Source organism: Cynoglossus semilaevis, chromosome 15 (assembly GCF_000523025.1).
Source record: "Cynoglossus semilaevis isolate Cse_v1.0 chromosome 15, Cse_v1.0, whole genome shotgun sequence".
NCBI classification, from domain to species: Eukaryota; Metazoa; Chordata; class Actinopteri; order Pleuronectiformes; family Cynoglossidae; genus Cynoglossus; species Cynoglossus semilaevis.
In genome coordinates this window covers 17,299,829-17,326,032 of record NC_024321.1, presented here as the reverse complement: position 1 = coordinate 17,326,032, position 26,204 = coordinate 17,299,829, and the positions used below count along the sequence as shown (strand labels likewise).

General features: G+C 38.0%; 4 protein-coding genes across 8 annotated transcripts; 2 read left to right on the top strand and 2 right to left on the bottom strand.

Annotated features, from left to right (window-relative positions):
• The first annotated feature begins 1,292 nt into the window (after positions 1-1,292).
• Positions 1,293-11,815, top strand: herc4 (HECT and RLD domain containing E3 ubiquitin protein ligase 4). Of its 5 annotated transcripts, XM_017039471.2 has the most exons (25): positions 1,293-1,479; positions 2,396-2,414; positions 2,495-2,772; positions 3,339-3,498; positions 3,957-4,033; positions 4,138-4,359; positions 4,470-4,561; positions 4,890-5,020; positions 5,118-5,272; positions 5,737-5,804; positions 5,923-6,038; positions 6,210-6,269; positions 6,585-6,696; positions 6,834-7,023; positions 7,109-7,281; positions 7,406-7,525; positions 7,613-7,711; positions 7,818-7,985; positions 8,424-8,567; positions 8,779-8,945; positions 9,174-9,240; positions 9,332-9,414; positions 9,925-10,108; positions 10,201-10,303; positions 10,405-10,613. In XM_017039471.2, exons 3-25 carry the CDS (start codon positions 2,547-2,549, stop codon positions 10,611-10,613), a joined length of 3,126 nt encoding a protein of 1,041 aa, XP_016894960.1. In that variant the 5' UTR covers positions 1,293-1,479; positions 2,396-2,414; positions 2,495-2,546. The 5 variants fall into 5 exon arrangements, with proteins under 5 accessions (XP_016894960.1, XP_008325809.1, XP_024918942.1 ...); XM_008327587.2 differs by lacking the exon at positions 2,396-2,414; XM_025063174.1 differs by lacking the exons at positions 1,293-1,479; positions 2,396-2,414 and having other exon boundaries at positions 2,547-2,772; positions 10,405-11,815.
• Positions 11,816-12,372: 557 nt separating this feature from the next.
• cox5b2 (cytochrome c oxidase subunit 5B2) lies at positions 12,373-14,473 on the bottom strand. Its single transcript, XM_008327590.3, has 4 exons — positions 14,291-14,473; positions 13,658-13,728; positions 12,675-12,774; positions 12,373-12,598 (listed from the first exon to the last, which is right to left on the bottom strand). Exons 1-4 carry the CDS (start codon positions 14,388-14,390, stop codon positions 12,486-12,488), a joined length of 384 nt encoding a protein of 127 aa, XP_008325812.1. The 5' UTR covers positions 14,391-14,473; the 3' UTR covers positions 12,373-12,485.
• A 3,019-nt stretch (positions 14,474-17,492) lies between these two features.
• Positions 17,493-19,345, bottom strand: dnajc12 (DnaJ (Hsp40) homolog, subfamily C, member 12). Its single transcript, XM_008327591.3, has 5 exons — positions 19,053-19,345; positions 18,608-18,686; positions 18,366-18,505; positions 18,124-18,268; positions 17,493-17,905 (listed from the first exon to the last, which is right to left on the bottom strand). The coding sequence occupies exons 1-5, from the start codon at positions 19,128-19,130 to the stop codon at positions 17,823-17,825; spliced, it is 525 nt and encodes a 174-aa protein (XP_008325813.1). The 5' UTR covers positions 19,131-19,345; the 3' UTR covers positions 17,493-17,822.
• Positions 19,346-19,642: 297 nt separating this feature from the next.
• sirt1 (sirtuin 1) lies at positions 19,643-25,880 on the top strand. Its single transcript, XM_008327592.3, has 10 exons — positions 19,643-20,050; position 20,453; positions 20,843-20,965; positions 21,396-21,631; positions 21,730-21,882; positions 22,199-22,346; positions 22,429-22,508; positions 22,901-23,084; positions 23,175-23,654; positions 24,437-25,880. Exons 1-10 carry the CDS (start codon positions 19,712-19,714, stop codon positions 24,724-24,726), a joined length of 2,034 nt encoding a protein of 677 aa, XP_008325814.2. The 5' UTR covers positions 19,643-19,711; the 3' UTR covers positions 24,727-25,880.
• The last annotated feature ends 324 nt before the right edge of the window (positions 25,881-26,204 follow it).

Here is a 26,204-nt window from a genome sequence, read left to right as displayed (position 1 = left end):
TATTTGTAAGATCACTAAATTATTTACAGTTGTGCACATTGATCAGTAATTTGAGATCAAAATGCAACATAAAAGAGTGGTCAAGATAATAAAACATACAGGAAAAAGACCCCAAAATAAATAAAATATTTAAAAATAAAAGATGAAAGACTAGAGAAAATAATGTTAGTTTCAAAATAGATTGACCGTTTGTGTGTTAGTTTAGCAGAGAGGAGAAGAGATCATTGTGAAATTTTAAATTCCAAAGAGTGACATGGTGGTTATAACCATTGCTTTACAAGAAGATCAGCAGTTCAGTTTTTATGGTGTTTGCAGTTCAGTTTTTAGAGTTTGCATCTTCTCCCAATGTGTGAAAATGGAAGTCAGTCTCCTCCCACACTCCAAAACATGGAGATTGGACACTGGTTAACAGGGCCATGTTATCAAACCATGCTGGAATTGTGACACTAAACAAGACTAAGCAGTAGAGGACTGATGGATGGAGGGCTGGATGGATGACAGTTAATCAATAATGATATAACTTTTATCAACAGAGAAGTTTGGGTTACGGAAGCTAAGTAATGTGAGGTTGAAACATGTAACAAAAACATATACACATACACCTTTTGTATAAAATCAGAAGAAACTGAGGTTTGAGAAATGTTATACAAACCACAGATGGAGAATATTCATTTATTTGATACACTTGCACTTAATGACTTAACAGGGGAATACCTGTATGTCAATGTGAGGACTTTCTTATTCAATTTTGTAATTAGGGCATTTATGTGTTCTTATCTCCACTTCCAAGTTGGTCATCGATATAAAAATAATACTGTGAACCTTGTGTAACTATTATTAATCATTTACTTTTACTTTACACCTTACATTGTCTCTCAATACTTTATGACAAAATCACAGTAACAAACATGTTCACTCACTGTACTGACATGTGCAAGCGTGTGTGTACAGTCTGTCCATATCCGCCACACATGTGCGCATGCGTTTTGTGTCTCTCTAGAACAGTTCAGAAACGTCGCGACATTTCTTCAGCTCAGAGTAAAAAAACAGCACCGTTTCCACTAGGTTAGACAAACCTTCAAAACAAAGCTAACCACCCTGTACTTAAGATACAATTGTTTAACGCTACTGTTTAAATTATATAGTCAGATAAACCTTAAAAAAACTTTTAAAAAAGCAACTAAGCAAAATAAATTCTACCATGTGGGCTTCATAGCGATGTGCGACGTATAAGTATTTTATCGTGAAAAGCTTCATCGGATATCACATTCATCGCATCACACTATTTATAACATGACAGATTTTCTCAACGTACCTTATACACAGGCGTTGTTGACAGAGCAGTTGTAGCTTAAAAATATAAGCTGGTAATTGGCTTTCTTAGTTTAAAAATCTAAAACTGCGCAAGTATGTGCATATTGAACGGCTGGGGTGTATAGAAGGCTCAACAGCTGGTCACTCAAACCCTGTCAGGATTTGGTAAGCTTGGCTTTTTTGCTTTTACGAATATAAACCTCGTTAGCTTTACCCAGACTCTTAACTTTCAACTTGTCACAAAAACGCCCATGTGTAACACTGTTTAGTTGTTTTTTTTTATATGCATGTGTGTGTCCTCTATTTACCCTGTTAACTACAACCCATGTATAACGTTTGACTACTCAAAGCAACGGCCCTAATTTTTGAACGCTATGCTGCTGTATAAGTGTCACCACGTGTCTTACGGTTTTATTGTAGAATTATTTTCTAAAATTATTATTGCAACTAGTAACCGTATTGTCATTGTATATACCTCATAAAACTTACTTCTGCTGCCCGCATTAGCTGTGTGGTCCTAATCTCGATTAACCATCGCCAACAACTTACTAGCTATTATCTGCAAAATACAGTTTGCGTATTCTGTAATTTACATTTAAGCACTTATTCTTTTTTAATTAAAAAAAGTGGATTTAAATTAGTAGTATTTGTAGCATATCTCATAGTCCTCATTAAAACTACTATTCTCGATTGTCTGAGACACCTGTCAACACCTGTACAACTGATAAACTGTGCTTCGACTCAAGTGCACAACTTGAGTCAAAGCACTAGCTGCACAGATGACCAGCTATTCTTTTCTCCCGATTGGAGACAGTTGTCCCAGCCAAGATACTCTGGTTTTTGTTTTTGCAGGCACTCATAAATACTTGCATATACAAGCAGAATTCTACGGATTAGGTCAAAGTTTTGTTTTTTATTTTAGAACCTTATTAAGGTGAGGTCAGAGTAAATAAATCACTTTAAGAATATGCAGATTAGAAAAAATGTTTAGACAGATCGTTCTTTTCATAACTTGAGTTTTCATGTTGTGTCAGACTACAAGAACCTTGTACAGACTAATAACTGTATTTATATCACACAGTCTGCAGACATAAGTTAAGGTAACAATGGTTAATTTTATTCTAAGCTTTATAATCTCCAGCCAACAGTGCCCCTGAATGTTCATCTTGGATTTTTACAGAGACCTCTGGCGAGTTGAGCCAAGAAAAAGGGGGAGGAAGAAGGGTACCAAGATGCTGTGCTGGGGAAATGCTTCATATGGACAGCTGGGTCTAGGTGGCATTGACGAGGAGATTGTGGTTGAGCCACGGATATGTGAGTTCTTCCATGGCAAGAGAGTGTCTGATGTTGGGTGTGGACGTAGACACACAGCTATCTTGTTAGAGGATGGAACCGTGTACACCTGTGGATGCAATGACCTTGGGCAGCTGGGACATGAGAAGACCAGAAAGAAACCAGGTTGGTGCGCAAATCTGTGGTAAAAAACTGTTTGTGCAAAAATGTTGGATATTACTAAGAATATTAGAAAACATTGGTATTCCCTATAAATATATTCTCTTGAATATAAAAATAATGTATTAATTTGAAAACTATATGGACTTATAAAAAGACTATAAAAAGAGTTTATTGACTTTGTAAACTGAGTGAGTTGTTACTTGTTTTTTCACTAGACCTGCTTTTAGCTAAACATTGGGATAGCGTTTCGAATTAACAACATCCAGTTTTACTTTGAAATGTCAGTTTCAATTCAGTGTCAGTGTTGTGTGAAGAGTGTCAACACCAAAGACTGGAAAAAGTAATGTGGCCTTTCAGGTTAAACATATTGTAGTTTGATTTCAAAAGATACTATCACTTCAGATTTTTCTTCATAGCTCTGGTACAATGCCTTATTGTATGTTCTTATTGAAACATTTAACTGGTCCATAACATATACTGTAAACATATGGTTTTTTTTTAATATTGTAGTATAGATGTGGCTATAGAAGCCTCATAATATAAAAAAATATCTCTTTTTCTTCAATCAGAACAGGTTGTGGCTCTGGATGCACAGATAATTGTAGCGCTGTCATGTGGAGAGTCCCATACACTTGCCCTTAATGACAACGGGCAGATTTTTTCGTGGGGTCTGGGCTCAGATGGGCAGCTGGGCTTGAATAACTTTGATGAATGTGTTCGTGTGCCTAGGTAAGATCAACGCAAGTAATTTTCCTAATGCTAAGCATGTACAGTATACAGTATACTGTATGTAGTAGGCTTTAGTACCACAAAGCATTATTTCCTGAGTCTTCATCACCAGTTTTATCTCTTTTATAATAAATGTATGCATCCTTTAGATAATTATTCACAGACATAATTGAAAATCGTATATTTAAATGTTTTTAAGATTAGGCAGTTGTGTGAAACATTTGTTACAAATAAAGTAAAAAAGAAATGGAGCAATTTAATTGCTCCAGAGAACAATTTGCATCATCAGCCTCTTGACCATTAAATAAAAAGTGTCTAAAAATTCTCACATGAAACTTTCCTGCATTCAGCCTTATGTTTATTCTAATGTTATTTTAATTTTCTTAGAAATATTTTTTCAACCCTTTTTCAACTCTGTCTTTGCATATTTTCCCCCTACGTTCCCCTTTAAATGATAGAAACATCAAAATTTTGTCAGATGTACAAGTCACTCAGGTAGCCTGTGGTTACTGGCACTCCCTCGCACTTTCAAAAGGTGAGGATCGCTTGTATTGTTATGAAACACATTTATGAAGCAACATTTATGTGCTTGTATTCATATTTATTCTTTGTACGTATACTGTATGTGTCACTTTAAAGGAGGCCATATCTTCTCATGGGGCCAGAGTCGATATGGACAGCTTGGACTAGGAATGCAGGGACACAGCGTTCCTACACCTCAGATCATTCAGTCTCTGCAGGGCATTCCTTTTGCACAGATATCAGCAGGAGGGGCTCACAGCTTTTCCCTCACACTGTCAGGAGCGGTGTTTGGTTGGGGCCGCAACAACTTTGGTCAGCTTGGTCTCAACGACACCAACGGTGAGTGGTCCGGTCCCCTTAAATACTCAGGAGCATTCGCTTTCCAAAACCAGACTCAATGTTATGTGGTTTTTTTTTTGTTTTGTTTATTTTTTGTTTGTTTTTTTCAGATCGTTGTTACCCAGTCCAGCTGAAGTCCCTGAGATCGCAGAGAGTCATGTATATCTCCTGTGGAGAGGATCACACAGTGGCACTGACCAAGGTGAGTTATATACTTAGTATATATACTTACAGTATATACTTACAGTATATACTTGAAAATATGAAATAAACCTGGTTTATTGCAATTTACAAGTCATTAGTCATTAGAATTTCACTTTATACCATTTACCTTTTGTTATTAAGGTAATGTACCTGTAAAAAACAGAATTTCACTTTATACCATTTACCTTTTGAATCAGGTTTTTATGACATTCCTCAGGACAAGGACACCACAGGAGTACAACCACAAGCTGCCAATAACACTCATGGCACTTGTTTTTTTTGTTTTTTTTGTTAGCTCTTAATAACTTTTCTTTGTGATTTTACAGGAGGGAGGTGTGTTCACATTTGGGGCAGGAGGTTATGGACAACTTGGACATGGCTCTACAAACCATGAAATTAACCCAAGGAAAGTGTTTGAGCTTATGGGGAATGTAGTCTCACAGGTAGCATGTGGCAGGTGAAGTTAATATTTTCCACCATCATCACCAGTCACTTCCGGTGTGTGTTATTATAAGTCAACCACATCTAACATATTGGGTTCTATTTTGTTAAAGGCAGCACACATTGGCTTTCACGCCAACATCTGGAAAGATTCACTCATTTGGACTCGGGGGTAATGGGCAACTTGGAACACGTTCTACCAGCAACAGGAAAAGTCCATACCCTGTCAAAGATCCTGTCCTACCCCCCATCTCTCCACCATCTACAGGTAAGACACAAACAGCTGCTTATTGAAATGGAATCGTACCTTAGCTTTTTTGTGTCTCCATCTCATCAAGTTCCTGACGTGTGCAGATACAGGGCTGTAGTCTGTATGAAATACTTTTCTTTTTTTATTACATTAAAAGGTTTGTAATGGAGACAAGGGATCAACAGGGTAAAACCATGGAATGTGTAACTTTGGTAATGTGGTATTGTCGCATGTTCTGCTCTGTTGAGATGGTTGTACTTATAATTTACATACCGCCTTATCCCTGAAAATGGTACCTCTACGAACTTCTGCAGTGGAAGTGCACATTGTGTAGCCCTGTGAAATACTGACAATTTTTTAACACTATAAAGCGGCTGTACATGATTAATTTTATCAGTTTGTTTATACAAAATTAAATTAACATACAAAACTACTGCTGTGCCTCCTCATGTTTGTCTTTATCTCTTTTTCTAACTTTGCAGAATCTTTTTATGTGAAGAGGATTTATGCTGGAGGTGATCAGAGTTTTGCCCACTATTGTAAGGCAAATGTAAGTTTTCAGATAATGAAGAGGGTTGTATCATATCACTGCCTTGTTCCATGATGGTGCTTCTGTCTTAAGATATAAACTCTTAAGTTTTTCTTAATTGTTTTTCTTCTCATGTCAGAGCATAGAAGATGTGAGTGTACAGGAACCGCACAGGAAACTGTGTACCCTGAATGAGGAGATCATACAGAAGTGGTTGAATCATTCACCAGGGCGACTTCCACTTGATATTTCAAAGTAAATTATTAAAAAAATAATAATAATTAATGACATTGTTTATATGTGTGTGATAGACCTACTGTCTCTACAACTGCAGGATCTGTCAGGACTATAACTTGTTTTTTGATTTTTTTTTTTTCTTTAGACTGTATAGTCACACTAATTATTCTCATGCCATTATTTCCTCAGTGAGATTGACCTCGTGTTCTCCACACCAAGCTGCCTCAATGGATCTTTTCTGTCAAAAAGGTAAAAATAAGTTTCAATGACATTCTGTCAAAACCTTACAAATGTCAGTAGTATTTTTTATTCTTATTTGTATTATAATTATTGTTGATGTCTATCACAAATGAATGTCCTGTCAGATCCGTTTTTTATTTTTTTATTGTCACTGCCAGGAAAATGTGAAGCTGAAGTTGGCGTTTTTATTTTTTTTAATCTTTAGGATTTCAGTTGTTTCTGACATTTAACTTGTCATAAGTGATGAGGTTGTCTTGTTAGGCCTTTATTGTACTCTACGTACAATACTTATTGCACTTGTGTTTTATTTTTTCTTCTTTTTAGTCATCCAGATCACTACTGCACAAGCAGCAAATATTCAGGAGTGGATATGAATATGGCTCGCGTCCTCTTTCACAGACTTGTCCGACCAGGTCACCCTGAGATTTCTCAGCAGGTCAGTGCTGTTGTTCATGCACCATAATCACAAGCTACGTACACTAATTCCTTCTGACTTAATTGGGCTATTTCATAGAACAGTACTGGTATCACTTTATAATTAGATATTAAATATTTTCTCTTTGTCTTTTGCAGATTGCTGCAAGTCTAGAAAAGAACCTCATTCCCAGACTGAGCAACTCTCCTCCAGACATTGAAGCCCTCAGGCTCTACCTCACCCTTCCAGTATGCCCACTCTTCAGTGACCAAAATAATTATGTGACCATTGCCATCCCATTTGCCAAATCACTCATCAGCCTAAAAGAGGCTCCTCTGAAGGTGCTGGGTAAGATGATTTTTTTTCATGCCTTACATGACAAGACCAATAATTCTCATGTGCAGTCATATTTATGGTCTTCGCTTTGTGACAGGAAACTGGTGGTCTAGGTTTGAGCCTCCAGTCTTCCAGCGGCTGGTAGAGTTGTACAAAGAGGTGGTGGTTTATCTCCTGAAGATGAACAAAGTGGGCATCCCATCGGTAGAGCAGAGGATCTTTACTTGTTTCCTGGACACTTCCCTCAGACTTCTGGAGCTCCTGCACAAGGTGGGAACAACAAGGGTTGTGGATTTTTAACAGGGTCATGTTAGCTGTGTACATCAAAAGTCATGTACAACTTCTGTAAATGGTCCCAGAATCATAAGATTATGTCATTTCCCCAATGTACCAGGTGAGCGATAAGGCAGGACACATAATCGAGTATGACAAATTCTACATCCACGAGTTGGACGACCTAATAGACATCAGACGTGACTATGTCACATGGATTCAGAGGCAGATGTATCCTATGGTGAGTCAGCCACTGAGGTCGATACCATGAATAACACTATTATTTTTGCTTGTCTTAAGATGAACCTATTTGCTTGTTTGCCTGCAGGGTCACGACGGTGTGGTGACTCTATGCAGGTATCCTTTTGTATTTGATGCCCAGGCAAAGACGACCCTGCTTCAGACTGACGCCTTCATTCAGATGCAGGTAATTACAGCCGATCAAGGTTGCTTATGTTTTCCTTTTTTTATTTGAAGCAGATTCATCTGTATTATTTTAAAGAAAGCTCGTTCTTTGTCTCAATGCATCGTAGATAGCAGTGGACCAAGCACAGATGCAAAACATAAGTTCCATGTTCCAACCAGCTGTGGAGTCTGTGAATCCCTGCCTTATACTTATCGTACGGAGAGAAAATATAGTCGGAGACACAATGGAAGTCCTGAGGAAGTCCAACAATGTGGACTACAAGAAACCACTGAAGGTAAAGAAAGGAGTCCATGGATCTCACTGTTGAGTAAGAAGAAGAAGAAGTTACAGTCACAGAGCTCATAATTGTATTCAGATGTGAACAGGACTTGAAAAACTGCTTCAGAAGAGTATGAGCATGTTCTGGGCTGATTCTGTAATCTCTTATAACAGTATAATCAAACCCTAATGCAGTAACAAGAGCATGGTTAAAGAGGCTGTGTGGAGGAGAAAGTTTATAAAGGGTATTTATTGATAAGCAGGTGAATGGGACTAATCTAATGAGGTGGGCTTGACCTTTGTGCTGCTTACAGCAGAAGTGAAGAAAATGGAAAGGCTGGTACCTTTCCATTTTATTTTATTTTCGGAAGTTAAAATGTGTAGTGGACTAGAATTTAATCAATTACATTAAGCTAACTAAGCTGTTCATTTTTTCTTTCTTTGTCCATGGCAGGTGATCTTTGTTGGAGAAGATGCTGTGGATGCGGGAGGCGTTAGAAAGGAGTTCTTCCTTCTGATCATGAAAGAGCTGCTGGACCCCAAATATGGCATGTTCCGTTACTACGAAGAGTCCAGGCTCATCTGGTTTTCAAACAAGGTACTTGTTTTTCCGTCGACCTACTTGAATAATTTATCTTTGAAATCCCACATTGCTGCAATATCACTAAATAATTATTTTGAAGTGCACTCTAGCCTACCCTTGACAATGTGAGCATTGTTAGTCTTATGAATATGTATACTCTGTTCTCAGCAGTATAAAGCAGTGCCCTTAGTAATGTCTTAATGATTTCTCTGTGTCTCCCGTGAAGACCTTTGAAGAACATGACTTGTTCAACCTCATCGGGGTCATCTGTGGTCTGGCTATCTACAACCTCACTATAGTGGAGCTCAACTTCCCTTTAGCTCTCTACAAGAAGCTACTGAAGAGGCAGCCAACACTGGACGACCTGAAAGAGCTCATGCCAGATGTGGGAAGGTCAGATCAAAGAGCTAACTCTTACTCACTGACAGGAATCTGGTTTTTGAATCCACCTGTGGCCAACATCACAGCTCTGTTGTAGCACTGACAGGGATGCATCAGAAAGCTTTAAAAACAATGCTAAATCATTCTCAGGACTAAAACTGCAGTGACCTCTGCTGAAGGGAAAGACACAGTTGATCTACAGTGTATTGATAATATTGTATGTTCTATTTGTGTAAATAGGAGCTTGCAACAGTTACTGGACTACACAGAAGACGACCTTGAGGAAACTTTCTGCTTGAACTTCACAGTAAGGATTCAGTCTGTGACCTCAGTGGTGAAAGTACCAGGTGTTTCCTGTAAATCATGTAACAGAAAACTAAACATGTCTTTTCTTCTAGGTCACTGAGGATAACTATGGTGTCACAGAGGTGTTGGAATTAGTCCCGAATGGTGAAGAAATCAATGTAAATAAATCAAACAGGTAATTTATGCTGTCCACTTCACCATACCAGTAACAAATGTTTTTAAATGATTATATCCAAATGGTATATACAGTGGAACCTCAGTTTTCGAACTCAATTTGTTCCTGAAGGCTGTTCATGAACCTAAAAGTTTGTAAAACGAAATAATTTTCCCTATATGAATCAATGTAAAATGGATTAATCCGAAAGAACAGTTTTTAGCGTGTATATCCCGAATTACAGTAGGTTACATTAAATATACAACATATTTACATCTACAGATTTGTGATTCATCTCCAGGCTGTTGAGAACAAAATACCTGTTGAGGTCCAGTGTAGATGGAAGAAAAAGAAGGAAATGGATTGTCACAACAAAATGCTTTAATTCAGGTTTATCTTCAGTTCATCCACTTTACGCCTACAGATATGAATAAATAGATTAATATAAATTTATTTTAGGAAACATAGTTATTTTTTGGGGAGGGGGGGTATGTCTATTTAACATGTTTGTAATTTTTTTTTTGTCTTTAGGCAGGACTTTGTCAATGCCTACGTTGACCATGTCTTCAACAATTCAGTGGCTCCACTGTTCAAGTGTTTCTACGCAGGCTTTCACAAGGTTTGTGGAGGAAAAGTTTTAGAGCTGTTCCAGCCGAACGAACTGCAGGCCATGGTCATTGGAAACACAAACTATGACTGGACAGAACTTGAAAAGGTCTGTTTAAAAAAAAATGTTTTCATTGGCTCACTTGATCAACAGCTGCTTTGTAGATAAAACATTACAAATTCTGTCTCCTCCCTTTTTAGAGTACTGAATACAAAGGGGAGTACTGGGCAGATCACCCCACAATCAAGCTCTTCTGGGAAGTGTTCCACAGTCTTCCTCTAGAGAAGAAGAAACGATTCCTCTGTGAGTACCGACACTAATCCCACCAGTAAAGCTCATTTTTATTCCTGGTATGATTGTGAGGATTCTCTGCTCACACTGAAAGTAAAATGTTGCCTTTTCAGTATTTGTCACAGGAAGTGACCGCATCCCAATCCTGGGCATGAAAAGCCTGAAGCTGCTCATCCAGCCCACAGGTGGAGGAGAGCACTACTTACCTGTGGCCCACACCTGCTTCAATCTGCTGGACTTGCCTAAGTACACACGTTTAGAAACTCTCCAAGAGAAACTCTTGCAGGCTATAGAGCACAATCAAGGCTTTAATTTAGCCTGAACACTCACAGAGATGCCTAGAACTTTATAAGAATGTCGACAGCAGCCACCCTCCTGTGTGTTTTGTTTTTTATGTGATTGAGGTTGAAAGGAGGAGCATATGTAACAAGGTGAGGCCCACGTTAGTGTTCTAAAAATACATTAAAACATTTTATCATTTAGAAAATTTTGAAGTGTGTTCATAGCAGCTCGATGCGTTATTGTTAAAAAGGAATAAATGGTCTTGTCCATTATTCTTGAGCAGCCCTTTCACTTGGATTCAGGTTCAAGATCCAAAGTAACTGGCTAAGACATTTATACCAAAAAACATTTAGTTCCCAATGAGTATTAAGCCAAAACAATGAACAGTTCTACATCCAAAAATCAGGTCACACTGACCTTGTCAAGATTAGGTACGGGCAAGCAAAAAAAGGTCACAACACACCATTGTTCTCCTCAACTTATTGATGTCTGTGATTAAAGTGAAAAGACAGAACTACAAAAAGTTCCAAGTCATTGTATCAATCAATGCACAGTTAAAGACTGTGCTGAGCTGGTTCTACCAGAGAACACCAGCGTGAGAACCAGCTCAGCCAACAAACCCTGAACAGAAGCTGTAGAAAATGTTTAAACGAATGTTAGGAGGGCCCTTTGGAAGACAATCCCTGCAGATTGTTTTTTTCTTTTCATGCTATGCTGCATCCATTATTGTGAACGCATTTGTCTGGTCTTCATTAAAATCCATATAAAGGTGTGTGCAAAGAATGTGCTGTATCATCTGAATGTTCTACCAAAACTAGACGTTAGTGAAGAGGTCGATATAGAGAATTTTACAATAATCTTGACTTGTATTTCTTCTTGCAGTACTTGGGATATTTTTGGGATATATTTGGGTATGATGATCCCAGATACTGGTATTTACTTTACAGGGCATGCATACAGCAGCATTATCTCCTGTCATTTATAATGAAATGCAGCAGAACTTATTTTTGGAGTTCATGTAATACAATAGTTAAGTATTTAGATGGTTCACAACGCTGGAGGACAACCCCCAAAAAATTACTTTTAACTTTAGCCTCAAAAACACAAACATAAAAGAAAATCAACCTAAGGCTATCCGTTTCAACAGAGAAACATGAGCTCCACTGTATGTGTGTTTGTGTATTTTAAAAGACAAAGAAATAGATGATTGTGTCTAATCTCTGCATTAAACGTTTGAAACCAGACAATGTAAAGGTAACTCTTTATATTCCTAGATTCTAGATTAAGGTTCTTCAAATGCAGTACACCAATAATCTACCAGTGATATATTATGTAGAAATGACACAAAAATATGTGGAAGTGCCTACACGTGTTATTACAAAGGTCTTAACGATACGCTGACCACATATTAAGACAATGGAAATCATAAATTATCAGATAAAAAGTATGGCCAAAATATCCACACAAAACTTAAATGGCCAACATGTTCCATTTAGAAGACTACACGTTTCTGCTAATATACCTGAGATTTATGTCCCTTGTGTCAGCCAATGGATATAACACACTTTTGATGTTGTGGTTATTTAATTTTTTTATGGATTGTACAGCATACATAACTTTTTGAGTTGAAGTTTGCAGGCACCTTTAAAGTTATCCATTGATATTGAAACTAATTAAAAGGAGAAGATATAGTTTGTAGCCTTACTGTCTAATGAGTGCTAAAAATGACCAGTGACTTTTATTTTTGGAAAAAGCATGTGGGATTAAATCATCAACACATGTACTGTATAGCCAGACGGTTCAGTTCAAGGGTCACACTTTAATGATCAACATTACACATCGAAGTATATATGGCCACGTAGAAGGCAAATGTGATTGTCTTTGTCATGTTTCTGTAGAAGTCACATTATTTTTAATGAAGCTCTTCATGGCTCACCAGCTTATAGTGGGTACCACAGGAAGGACAGCGTTGTGGTTTCCCATCATGGACCCAGAACCATACAATGGCAGTGTTGTCTTCCTCACCTGCAGAAAATATTTTTAAACGAAAACTTGCTTTGTCAAGGAGAAACAAAAGATTGAGAGAACTTGTTTTACTTACAAATACAGCCAACCAGCCTCTTGTCTATACTGCATGGCACAAGCTGAGGGTTTTCCTTGGTGCCAGGATAGAGCTTCGGCTTCAGTACACTGTATGGATCCTGTAGTGGAAAATTTTAACACAGGATTTAAGGACATGATAGTTATTGCATATTGTCATTAGAGAAGAAGGAAGTGAATTATTTGTCATTGTGAGACAGCCGACCACTGCACACACAACGAAATGTATATGCAGTGGTGTGCTTTTAACTCATCAAAGTGAGCAGGGGGCAGCTTAAGCACCCCGGGGGACAGTGCCTTTTCAGTGCACTTCAGTGGTAACTTGGCAGTTGGTGGATTCGAGCCTTTTGGACCCAAGTCTGCTTCCTTAACCACCAAGCCAACATTGCCCCATAATGAGACTCATCATCATGAGAATACAGTGATTAATATTAACTGTTAATTACAACCACTATGTTGTACCAGCCAAATACAGTAACTCATAGAACAGGACTTTTAAATTTGTCAATAGTGCCACCTGCAGGACCAGCAAGAGAGCTACATTTGCTCTCCTCGAAAACTACTGTAGACTGTTTTTAACAGTATAATTTTCATGGCTGTCCACGTCATGCTGATTTGATTGGCAAAATGTGAAATATAATAATTCATATAAAGACATGTTTTCAGCACACTGTAGAAGACAGGTCAGTTGTGATGCCTTACAGCAAGAGGGTTTTATCCTTAACCATAGGTATGTATTTTTTTCTGTTATCCTTCTGTGTGGGTGTTTTAACTGGTTATTCTAATTTCTTCACCAAGTCCAAAATCCTAAAGAATTAAATTAACTAGATTAAAGTGTGTATGGATGGCTGTTTAGTTTTTGTGTTTTTTTATATAGTCTTTATTGTCATTGTTCCATGGGGATATGTGTTCCTGTGATGGACTGTGATGAATGAATGAAGAAATATTTAGGTGATCACTTGCATGCTAAAACAGAGAGCTTACTTTTCCCTCTTTAAATCCCTGTAGGACACGTCGTTCCAGCCCAGTGGCCTGCTCCTCATCTGTTGGTATCCCTAAAAAACATAACATTGGGTTTTCACTGAAAAAATACATGCCTTTGTGCCAACAATTATTAGACTATATCAGTCATTGACTGAGCATGTGTGTTTGAGTGCCACAGAAACTGCACGTCAGCAATGGATGGAGGCCTCCACCCACACCAATGTCCCTTATGAGGAAACTGGCATCAGACCAACACACGCCTGCCAAAGAAGGAGGGTCAATCAAAGGCCTTTTCAAACACACAAAGTCCTGATGACCTTCACTACACGTACTGTATATTAACAGCATGTTGAGGTTTGATTATTGAAACATAAATACAAATAAGTCATCTTAAACATAGTGTTTAAACTAATAACAGCAAATGTATATATTAGTTTAAGCACATGTCTGCTCCAGCAACACGGTTTTTTGTTGTTGTTCTTGTATAAAATAAGAGTCACTTGGGGCAAGTACATTTGGAGTATTCTTTATTATCCAGGGTTACTTGAGGTCTCACACTTGACCTGTGATTGCCGCTCTCTGACACTGCTCCGCTCGACTGTCTGATACTTTTCCCAATAATGAAAAACTTACCGTCTATGGCCAAAGCTCGCTGAAACGGTTTTGCCACCGCATTCCTACCCAGACGCAATGTCGTTGAAGTGCAGGCTCGAATAAGCAGACGTCCCGCCATGTTTGTGCTACTCTTACTTTCTGTTAGTCAAGTCAGGTAAATGACACACGCAATCCGCTACGACTTGGCCAGAAACGACCCCGACAAGTGTCATATTGACAGACATTTGAACCAATCACAAAGTAGAAGAAGCTCCAAGCAACCAATAAAATTTAGCCAAAAGTGTAAGAGAGCATAGCAAAATCTATAAATAAGACTCTTTGGAACTGCGAGCGCTTGAGCTAGACCTAACTCCAACCTTAAAACTACGAATATATTTGTAAATATACATTTGAAGCCGTTCAGACTACAGTACACTATTTGTAAGTAAACATTAGCTTGAAAAAAGTCCTGGTCCCTGAAAATATCCATATGAAAATCCCGTAATTTTCACATGAAAATATAAAAATAATAATCCATTGCTTTTCAGATACGCTAATCGAGTAAACATGTATTTATTGGCATTGTTAGGTTAAAAGTTATGTAAATCAAAAATGTTGCCATTTATCAAAACCAATGATAAACCGGGTACTTAACATTCAGATAAACATATATATGATATATATGATATATATCATATTTTGTAGGCTTAAGTGATGTTTTTATTTTTTAATTGAAAACGATCAAAACAATATATCTAAGGAAAAGCCAGACTCGTCCTTTATTTTTTGATTAAAAATGTTATTGTACCTTTCCTCCAGGGGGAGGCAGTGTCGGACCAGCGAACTCTCTAGTCTTCTAGATGGTTGCCAGGAAAACATAGGGGAATAAAATGTCGGCTGTGTTACAAAGAAGGGCAAGAAAGCAGTAGAGTAAATGGCCCATTTGTTTGAAAACGAAAAAATGAATAGAAAAAGACTGGGTCCCGCTGTATTACTCAGGCTGCACTACAGCGTCTATTCACGGGCGCGATCCCACTACTGAGCGGCACGGGGGCTTTGACCTGCTCCGTTTCCGACCTGGGCCGGTGCACCCCTCCTTAGGCGACCTGGTAGTCCCGAGCTCCCCCGGGAGCACCATATCGATACCGAACTTAGTGCGGACACCCGATCGACATAGTCCGCAGCAGCTCAGATCTCCTGAGCTCAAACGATCCGCCAGCCTTAGCCTCCCAGTGACTTGGATTACAGGCGCGCGCCACCACACCCGGCGCTTGTACATGGCTCATATCGGACTTTTAGCTTTTACCTAAATGACGTCATCATGCACTGGAGTGACATCTACTGGTGAAAACACGCATCATCTATAATGATTTATAATTGACCAAGTCTTACCAACAACTGTATCTCGTATATCGGTTGGCCTCTCGATCTTATTTATACCAAACAACTAATATCCAAACACGAAACAACATACCTAAAGCGTATCTTTAAAAACAAACAAAAAACATATATAGAGATGTAGCAGAAGTCGCCTCCGGGTATTCTTAATACACTCTACAAAAAATAGTGCTTTTACACTAGATTGTATAACGTGGATGGGTTGGCAATGGATTTTAACCTAAATCTCAAACAAACGAATGAAACTCTAAGACAATGTCATTACTCCTATAGGTTTAACGATAAAATGCCATTAAGTCATTAACTGTTATTAAGGGAGAACAACCAAATCTCTGGTTTGGTACGTCATATACACACTTTAATAAGATGCAACACATACTGTAGCTAAGGTTCTCTTTGATGATTGAAAAACAATAGACATGTTGTTTTTGTAAATTACTTGATCAGTACAATGCCAGTACATCTAATCTAATTAGATAGCAATCCAAAGAGTGTTTTTGCTCGACTGTGCTTGGTTCCACTCCAGATCAGATTTTTCTCCTAATGTCATTGTCTCTTGTCTTCTAGCAACAAGATGAGGTCTATTGTTGTAACTGCCAAAATACCACACATGAATTGATTTTTTTTCTTTATTACTGACAATATTGACACTATACACAAGTAAATAACGTACACAGAAAGAATCAGTTTATTTTCACACTGTAAACAGACCTGTCTGAAAAACAAGACACACAACACTGACATTTGCATCACATGGTAAGTCATTGTGAATACAACATCACTACAACTGCTATGCTCATAAAAATAACAACATGACTACCAAATACATATATAAATTAAATAATTTCATTGTAACTCTATTCCACAGATAAGGCATGTTATAGACCATGAGAGCCAAACAACATAAAACACAAACATTCGAACAACTCTGGTTTGTTATTGTATTCAGATTTCATAATTTCTGAACTTCTGCAAGAGACTGGATGGAGAGTCCGCAATCGACATAGTCCGCAGCAGCTCAGATCTCCTGAGCTCAAACGATCCGCCAGCCTTAGCCTCCCAGTGACTTGGATTACAGGCGCGCGCCACCACACCCGGCGCTTGTACATGGCTCATATCGGACTTTTAGCTTTTACCTAAATGACGTCATCATGCACTGGAGTGACATCTACTGGTGAAAACACGCATCATCTATAATGATTTATAATTGACCAAGTCTTACCAACAACTGTATCTCGTATATCGGTTGGCCTCTCGATCTTATTTATACCAAACAACTAATATCCAAACACGAAACAACATACCTAAAGCGTATCTTTAAAAACAAACAAAAAACATATATAGAGATGTAGCAGAAGTCGCCTCCGGGTATTCTTAATACACTCTACAAAAAATAGTGCTTTTACACTAGATTGTATAACGTGGATGGGTTGGCAATGGATTTTAACCTAAATCTCAAACAAACGAATGAAACTCTAAGACAATGTCATTACTCCTATAGGTTTAACGATAAAATGCCATTAAGTCATTAACTGTTATTAAGGGAGAACAACCAAATCTCTGGTTTGGTACGTCATATACACACTTTAATAAGATGCAACACATACTGTAGCTAAGGTTCTCTTTGATGATTGAAAAACAATAGACATGTTGTTTTTGTAAATTACTTGATCAGTACAATGCCAGTACATCTAATCTAATTAGATAGCAATCCAAAGAGTGTTTTTGCTCGACTGTGCTTGGTTCCACTCCAGATCAGATTTTTCTCCTAATGTCATTGTCTCTTGTCTTCTAGCAACAAGATGAGGTCTATTGTTGTAACTGCCAAAATACCACACATGAATTGATTTTTTTTCTTTATTACTGACAATATTGACACTATACACAAGTAAATAACGTACACAGAAAGAATCAGTTTATTTTCACACTGTAAACAGACCTGTCTGAAAAACAAGACACACAACACTGACATTTGCATCACATGGTAAGTCATTGTGAATACAACATCACTACAACTGCTATGCTCATAAAAATAACAACATGACTACCAAATACATATATAAATTAAATAATTTCATTGTAACTCTATTCCACAGATAAGGCATGTTATAGACCATGAGAGCCAAACAACATAAAACACAAACATTCGAACAACTCTGGTTTGTTATTGTATTCAGATTTCATAATTTCTGAACTTCTGCAAGAGACTGGATGGAGAGTCCGCAGCCCAACGGAAACGTCGATGGCAGTAGTCACCTAAACAGTAACGACAAAAGGTAAAAAAAAAAAATCTTATTTTGAGTTAAAAATAATGGTACCTAGAAATATTTTTTTATCTTTATAGTTATAAATTGGAATAGATGTCTGTAGCCATCACAACAATTAATCAAAAGTACATGGCACATGAACACAGAATTATTTGCAATAAAAACATCATTGCAACCACAAAAAGCCTTTTGAGTATTAATACTTACTTGACAATGACGTGGCATCAAACGAAGAGATCTCTGTACTCTCCTGTTTACAGTGTAGATTCTCTGTTAAAGAGGATTCCCCGTTTTCTGCCTTTGGTGCCTCCAGCATTGGTTCCTTCTTTGTTCTTACAGCCCAATGCATTGACTGTAAACAGGTAATCACATATATTACTAGGAATGCGTGGTTAAAAAATAAAATAAAAAGACTTTCAGAAATGTACTTCAGAAAAAATATTGCATACAGTTTTGACAGAGTCTTTCAAGGCATGCCATTCATGGAAAGGAATAGTAACACCACTTCTTGACCACTGGTCATAGTTTTTTCTTCTGGCTTCATTGCACAGTACTTCTTTGGCTTCTTGGAGCTTCTGAAAATCTGCCACTGTCATAAAACAACAATGCCCAGAATGTATGTCACTCACAACAATTATTGTGTTTTCAAAGCCAGGAAATATGTATACAGCCAAATAAACCACATGTTTACCTGCACCTGGGTTGTCTAAATGTTTGTCTGGGTGACACATCATGGCACGAATCTTGTATTCGCTCATAATCTGTTCGGTCTGCAAGAAACATCATAAAATAAATACATTTTCACACAAGTAATATTTTGGTTATAACTAGTTATAACAAGTAAAGACAATGATGCCACAGAGAATTCAGCCGATGACTCATCTTAAGCTGACGCAGCAACAGGTCTCTTTTCTACATTAAAAATTATGTCTGTCTCTATTTACTGTATAAACTAAAAGGCAGACATTCCTTCTATTTATAACTGGCTACTTCTAGTTATTCACATACGTTATTCAGTCGTATCTGACTATATTCTACTAGTCAGCTCTTCAAGCAGTATTGTTTGGTTTATGTAAAACCAAAATATGCAATGCGTCAACTGCCAAACACAGGCCTTACAAGCAACCGGCTCTTACCGTTGACAATTCATCGCAGCCCAATAAACCGTAATAATCCTCCAAGTCCTCTCGTTTGCAGTTCAAAACAGCCTCCATAAGTAAAGCAGGTTAACGATGGTTTTGTTTATGCGCAGTACAACTTCCTACAACAGTTCCTTCACCTGTACGGCAGAGTGTTACTCATTAAACCTGCAAAACTATATATTTTAAATGTTTAGTCTGTTGACGTCGAATAATTTACTTAAGTGTTAAAACTAATCGCGTTTTACTGTCTATGAGACGTGAACTGACGTGTGCTGCATTCACGTGTTCGGACAAAAGGTGTGGACAGATGTTTGTTTGCACATTAGGTGGCAAATACAATGTAACCGTGCGTAATGTTTAAAAAATATTAAGGATGTTAAACATTAATTAAATAATTGTCGAAACAGTTGCTTAATTTTAAGAAAATTTTTATTTCAATTGTACAGCTAATTTCCCATTATTGTAGGATCAGATGTGATTCACAAAAACGGAATGTACTTGAATGCATCAATATTTGTGGCTGTTGTACGTCATTGACGTACTCTGACGTTCAGACGTTATCTACGAAAGAAAATGCGAGTCACGTGTTCTATGCAAATGAGCCAGCTGTAGGAGAGAAAGAATCTGCTCGGCAGCGGCGCGACGGGCTGAAGATGGCGGACGGCGAAGACGGTCTCGGTACTGGGCTTTCGGGCGCCCTCGGAATGGACGGACCGGTCGCAAAAAGATCGAAAACTGCACCGGGCACAAACTGCGGATTCAAAGTTGCTGAAGCAGAACAATTTATGTGTGCCTCTGCGGACACAGAGAACTGGGAGGCGGCGGCGGTGGATTGTGCGCAGCCAGCGGGGAAAGAAGCAAAGCCGGTGATGGCGGTAGAGCAGGCCCCAGCAGCAGCGCTAGGTGAAGACAACAATGAACTCTCCGCGTCCTATGGACCAGCCGTGAAACTGGGAGACAGTGCCATGCTGGGCACAAACGAGGAGGCTCCGGTATGAAAGAAAACGGGGGGGAAATTCAACATGGCTTTGTTTTTAATTGACTAACGGCATGCGGCGTTTGTTTTGCCGGCAAGTTAGCTAGAGAAACAAAGTTCAGCTAAGTTAACAAGCTAACGCCCAGTACAAAACGTGTGATCATTCTCAGGCAAACTCTTTATATATATTTTTTCATTCCACGCTAACAAGTTTGACGAATATTGACGCTATAAAGTACGATTTCAAACCTAAAGCAATATGGAATCCGCTGGTCAATAGTCTGGTTCTCTGTTTGTAAACAGAGCATGAGATCTCTTCCACGAGTGCCCAACTACATCATTGTTTTATTTGTCTGGTCGTGTAGCAACTTTTTACATGCATTTAATGTTGTGCAGAAACCGTTGTCCACAGAGGTAGGGTATGCCAAAGCCTGTGTACATGAACTCATAGCTGGGCAGAAAGTGCAGAGCACTGATGCTCAGTACGTGTAAATATAGAAACTACACTCCTACTTCAGGTGGTTGAATTGTCTTCCATAGCACAAACTAATTCCACAGAAGTTTATTATTCCAAGATTTGAAGGAATAGTTAATCCTCTTAGAAGCTCACCTAAAATAAGCCAATGCTTCAAAATCAAGCACCTTCCCTAATTTTCCTAATTTTGGTATTGTTGGTGATGCAGTATTTTCAAGTTGCATTAAAGCTGTCTGTATTTTTTTGCTGTATTTTCACAGGCCATGGAAATGAACTGACAGATGCCACAAATCTCAGGCTCAGTGTTCATTGTTATTTTCTCTCTATTCTCAGATTTTCATGAACATGATGATTTTGCTTCCAATGGTTTGGCAGTGACACCAGACCACATCACAGAGGAAGATGACAGATCCTCTCATGCCAGTTCCAGTGACTGGACCCCTCAGCCCCAAATAGGTAAGTGGGTTATTTGTTAGAAAACTTCATTGTTTACATTTCCAAATAAGTAGTTTTTGAAATTATTGAAATGACATCAAACCTTTCAGCTGTTGAATGTAAAATTGTATTATTGGTAAATTGTGTTGTTGTACGTTGTGTATATTGGGTGTATTTCTTGTTCTGTCACAGTGTGTAGAACTATACATGTGAATAGAGATTTGTTACTACAAGATGGCGAGTTAAAGAAAAGTTAAGATGAGCAAACAAGTGATTTCACTGTGGACATGGTAAATACATTTATCAGTAAATCATATATCGTCTACCTATTTGAATCAGACAACTCCAGTAGGAATATATATGTATTTATGTGTTATATTTTTACTGAGCCATCTAAAATTGGTGTTTATTTCAGCATTAAAGGAAACATATCACTTATGTTCTTTGTCAGGATCATACAGTTTCATCCAGCAACACATCAGAGAGACTGATCCAAGGACCATCCTGAGGGACCTGCTGCCTGAGACCGTGCTCCCACCAGATTTAGATGATATGACATTGTGGCAGATTATCATAAACATCTCAGAACCTCCAAAGAGAAAGAAACGGAAGGACCTTAACACACTGGAAGATGTGGTGAGACTCCTCCAAGAAAGTAAAAGGATCCTTGTGCTGACGGGTGCTGGGGTGAGAGTACAAAGTATTTTAAAGTCAATCAATATTTCACCTATTGTACGTGTTCTGAATTTTTTTAAATCAAATTGCTTCTCCACTTTTTTATTTAGGTGTCTGTTTCCTGTGGAATACCAGACTTTCGCTCAAGGGATGGAATTTATGCACGGTTAGCTGTAGATTTTCCGGATCTTCCAGACCCTCAAGCAATGTTTGACATTGATTACTTCAGACGGGATCCAAGACCTTTTTTTAAGTTTGCTAAGGTTTGTCTAATGTACTGTATGTACTGTACATACTAAAAGTCATGACTTGGATGTTCTGTTTGTAAGTACCATAAAACAATCTCCCCTATCTTGTTTTTATCATTTAATATAAAAGTTTCCAAATGTGAATTTTTAGTCATTAAAAATAAGAGACATCTTGTGATAACTTTTTTAGGAAAGTGTACATCTAAATAAATAAGTTCTTTGACCTTAGTTAGATTATCTTTTGGATGATGTATTATTAGTTGTATGTTATAAGGTGACTAATGATTCTTGTTATGAAAATTGGATGATTTGACAGCCTACTCTGTTACAGGAGATTTATCCTGGTCAGTTTCAGCCATCGCCTTGTCATAACTTCATATCTATGCTTGATAAACAAGGGAAGCTACTGCGCAATTACACACAAAACATTGATACTTTAGAACAAGTGGCAGGGGTGGAGCGGATCATCCAGTGTCACGGTAAGTAAAGTAGCGTATTGTTGTCAGCAATTGTCATTTATGTCCATCTCAGTGATTATACTCTGAATAACTTTTATCTCAGGCTCATTTGCAACGGCATCTTGCCTCATCTGTAAACACAAAGTGGACTGCGATACCATAAGAGAAGATATCTTCAACCAGGTATTTACCCACTGCTCACCAAGTCCTGCATGGTACTGCATCAGAAGGCTTAATATTTTTGCTGTCGTGCGTTTTACTATGCCACGGACTGCTGGATAAGCAGCATCAGTGGCGTTGGCAAAAGAACATTTGCAACAAAAAAATTCAGAGCTTGTTAGGATTGTAGAAATATAATGAAGATATTTTTACTGGTTTGCACCAGTAAAAATAAAGTGCCCATGATCAAGCTGTTGTGTATAATTTTAGAAAGCTCTGTTCATACAGATCTGGATTTTGGTCAATCTGAGCCTTAAAACTGACCATACTTGTAAATGCAACTGGGACACTCAGTTGACGTACATGTATATATCTTTTGTTTAATTGTTTCTGACAAAAGCTTCCTTGTTTTCCAGGTTGTTCCTCATTGTCCAAAGTGTCCAGATATCCCACTGGCAATCATGAAGCCTGATATTGTTTTCTTTGGTGAGAATCTTCCAGAAATGTTCCACAGAGCCATGAAGCAGGACAAAGATGAAGTGGATCTTTTGATTGTCATTGGTTCTTCTCTTAAAGTCCGTCCTGTTGCCCTCATCCCAAGTAGGTTTTTGTTTTTTTTTAATTTCTTGTTTTTTCACCAAAGCCAAAGCATCACACTGCTCTTTTTACTGTTTTCTTTTTCCCATCCAGATTCTATTCCTCATGACGTGCCTCAGGTCTTGATCAACAGAGAGCAGCTCCCTCACCTCAACTTTGATGTGGAGTTACTTGGGGACTGCGATGTCATTATCAATGAGCTCTGTCATCGTTTGGGTGGAGACTTTGAGCAGCTCTGCTTCAACACTGTAAGACTGACTGAGATCACAGAGAAACCCCCACGGTTTCCAGAACAGTTACCCAGCGAGGTCTTGCCTGCTTCCAGCGACACAGTTCAGGAGGAGCAGGAGCAGAACAGTACACACTCAGTAGTTAAGCCCTCAGAAGACACAGAAAATCTACATGTCACAGAGACTGCTGGTAATAATCTCTTACCTCCAGTTGATTTGCCTGCGGAAGGCGTGGAAAAGGAGGAGGCTGCTGAAATAAGGAATCCAACTTCCAACCTGGAATTTCGCAGACGGTTTTGGATAAGTCGAATCAACAGAAGTCCAATTAGCAAACGCCTTGATGGTGAGCCTTTAACAATACCACAGAGGAAAATAATTATACTATGAGGATGTAAATGAAATAAAACTGCAACTTTTCAGTCATGCCTTTTGAGGATGAAAGTAGGAACAGATTGTCTACCTTAGCTCTATATTAACCTTCAGCTACAACACTGACAAAAAGCTGTGATTTTAGCTTTTAGTAGTTGTCATGGATGGGCCAACAACCAAAACACCAAAGTGCAAAACAAGCAGCATATATGTTCATGGTTTCTAAAGGTCCATATCACAGTCTACACTGTGGCCAGGTCAGATGGCCAACTAAAGTGCATAAAAAGGCCATTCCTGAAATTGTAATGGAATTTGTGTTCTATAGGTTAACAATTTATTAAAGATTTAACATATTTATTCACACTTGATTTTAAAAAAAATTGACATTTATGTGATGTTGATTATCTGGTTTAAATGGTAATGCTTAGTTCCTGAGCAAAATAAATTGGTTACTAATGACAGTCAAAGTGAAAAAAGGAACAATGGCCCTATGGTTTATCATTTTAAAGACTTCCTAATTGTTCACAAGACTACCAAGGATGTTGTTCCAATTTTAAACAATTAAATTACATTTAGAGGGAAAAAATAATAATAAAGCCCAGAAAAGAATCTTATGTATGCTGATGAACAACCTGTCTCAATTACTGACATGGCAATGGACTGGGCTTCAAAGGGTAAAAGGAAAATATTAAATGTACTAAACTCAATGTAATGAAACCCTGTAATAAAACAAGATCTTTGCATATTTTCCTACAGCAGGCCAGTACCTGTTTCAAGCACCCAATCACTACATCTTCCATGGGGCTGAGGTTTACTCCGACTCTGAAGACGAGACATCCAGCTCTTGTGGCAGTGACAGCGAGGAGTCGGAATGCAGCGGAAGCGGGTTGGAAGACAACAGTGAACCCGAGGATGCAGACACACGTCCAGTGGATGAAGAAACTCATCCAAGAGACACAATTCAACATACTGTAGCCACAGCGGACGCATCCAGTGTACAAATAGACAATACTTTTGAAAAAATTCAGAACACCACACACCTTTAATTCTAAAATCCATTACCAACAAAGCACTAATTGTCTTTATATATTTATATACATATATATATATATATACACATATAAGTGTGTGTATATATGTATATGTTTTATATATATATATACACATATAGTATGTGTATATATGTGTCTCTTCGATTTTTGTCTTTTACCTTACCCCATTATTTTCATAAAGTTTTCATAAACTGCTTATGTAATAGGATGCAGTAGTCGCTGGTTCTTGTTCTATTCGGCTTTTCTTTGATTTCGACATATTTTCTTTACATCTGCAGATTTATGTCAAAAAATGTAAGTGCAGAATATGACTAATTCAACAGCAGACCAAGCCTCAGTTGCAAGCTTATTGGTCTCAATCCATAGGCTGTTTGTCAAATGCATTTTATTGTGTTACCACGTTACCATTGAGGAAATGTGTAAATATGTAAACCTACTGCCTGCTATGTGGTGGTTACTATGAGTTTCAGACATACAGAAATCTAAAGGTTTATTTGAAGACATAGTCTAATTGCAATATAAGACGTTTGGCTTTGCTCTCGTTCACTACGGCGACAGCTGGACCAAAGGAACAGTACTCTTTATGTTTAGACCAAAGAACACAACTCGCTCCTATTTCACAGAAGCTTTGTACCTTGTTTACCTTGCCATTTAAAAAAACGACTATTGACATGATGTTCCTTCGGACATGTGGCAGCTACTTTTTACGGTCAAGCCTCTAATTTTTATACTCTGATATGAGACAATACTCATCAAAGAGTAGATGACTCTCTGTACAAAGTTATACTAAGTCATAATGTATGCCTTAGGAATATATTCGATGAGTTCACCTTGAAGTGCAGCACTTTTTTTTCTGTGGTCTGGGTTTTTCTGTTTTGTTTTTTTGCTAAAGAAAAAAGTTGATTATACAGAAAAGTCTGCTGCCTGTTAAGATTAAAGCTGTTGCTAGAGCATAGGCTACATTTGAGCATATATGTTCAGAAAGAAATCTACAACAGTGGAATTCACATGCCATTTTAGAGGACATGTTTTGTTTACGGTATAAAAGAAAAAAATGTTTTTACATTGTTGTAGTTGTTACTACTTCTGGGGTTTTCAGTAAATCAAGAATGAAATGCACTGAACACTCATTCTTGTTATTTCACATCCAAAAAAAAAACACTACAAAAATGGAGTGAGGCATGGTCATTTGAAGGTTCAAAAAGGGGGTTTCATGACTGCAGTGAGATGAAGATAAGTCTTTGAGATAATAGCACTGTGTAAACAAGTTTGAGCTGAAGGTGGTAGCGTTGAGGATGCTAAAGTGTAGGACAGTATTACATTTTCAATGTAAAAGTCCTTCTCTATGTTGTATTGCACACCAATTTTAGCCTTTTTCACTCAAATTGAACATTTTGTCCTACTTTACGTTTTCACCTCTCATTCAAAAGGGCGAACTGAAGAAGCCTCTTGGATGAGAGGTGAGACGTTTT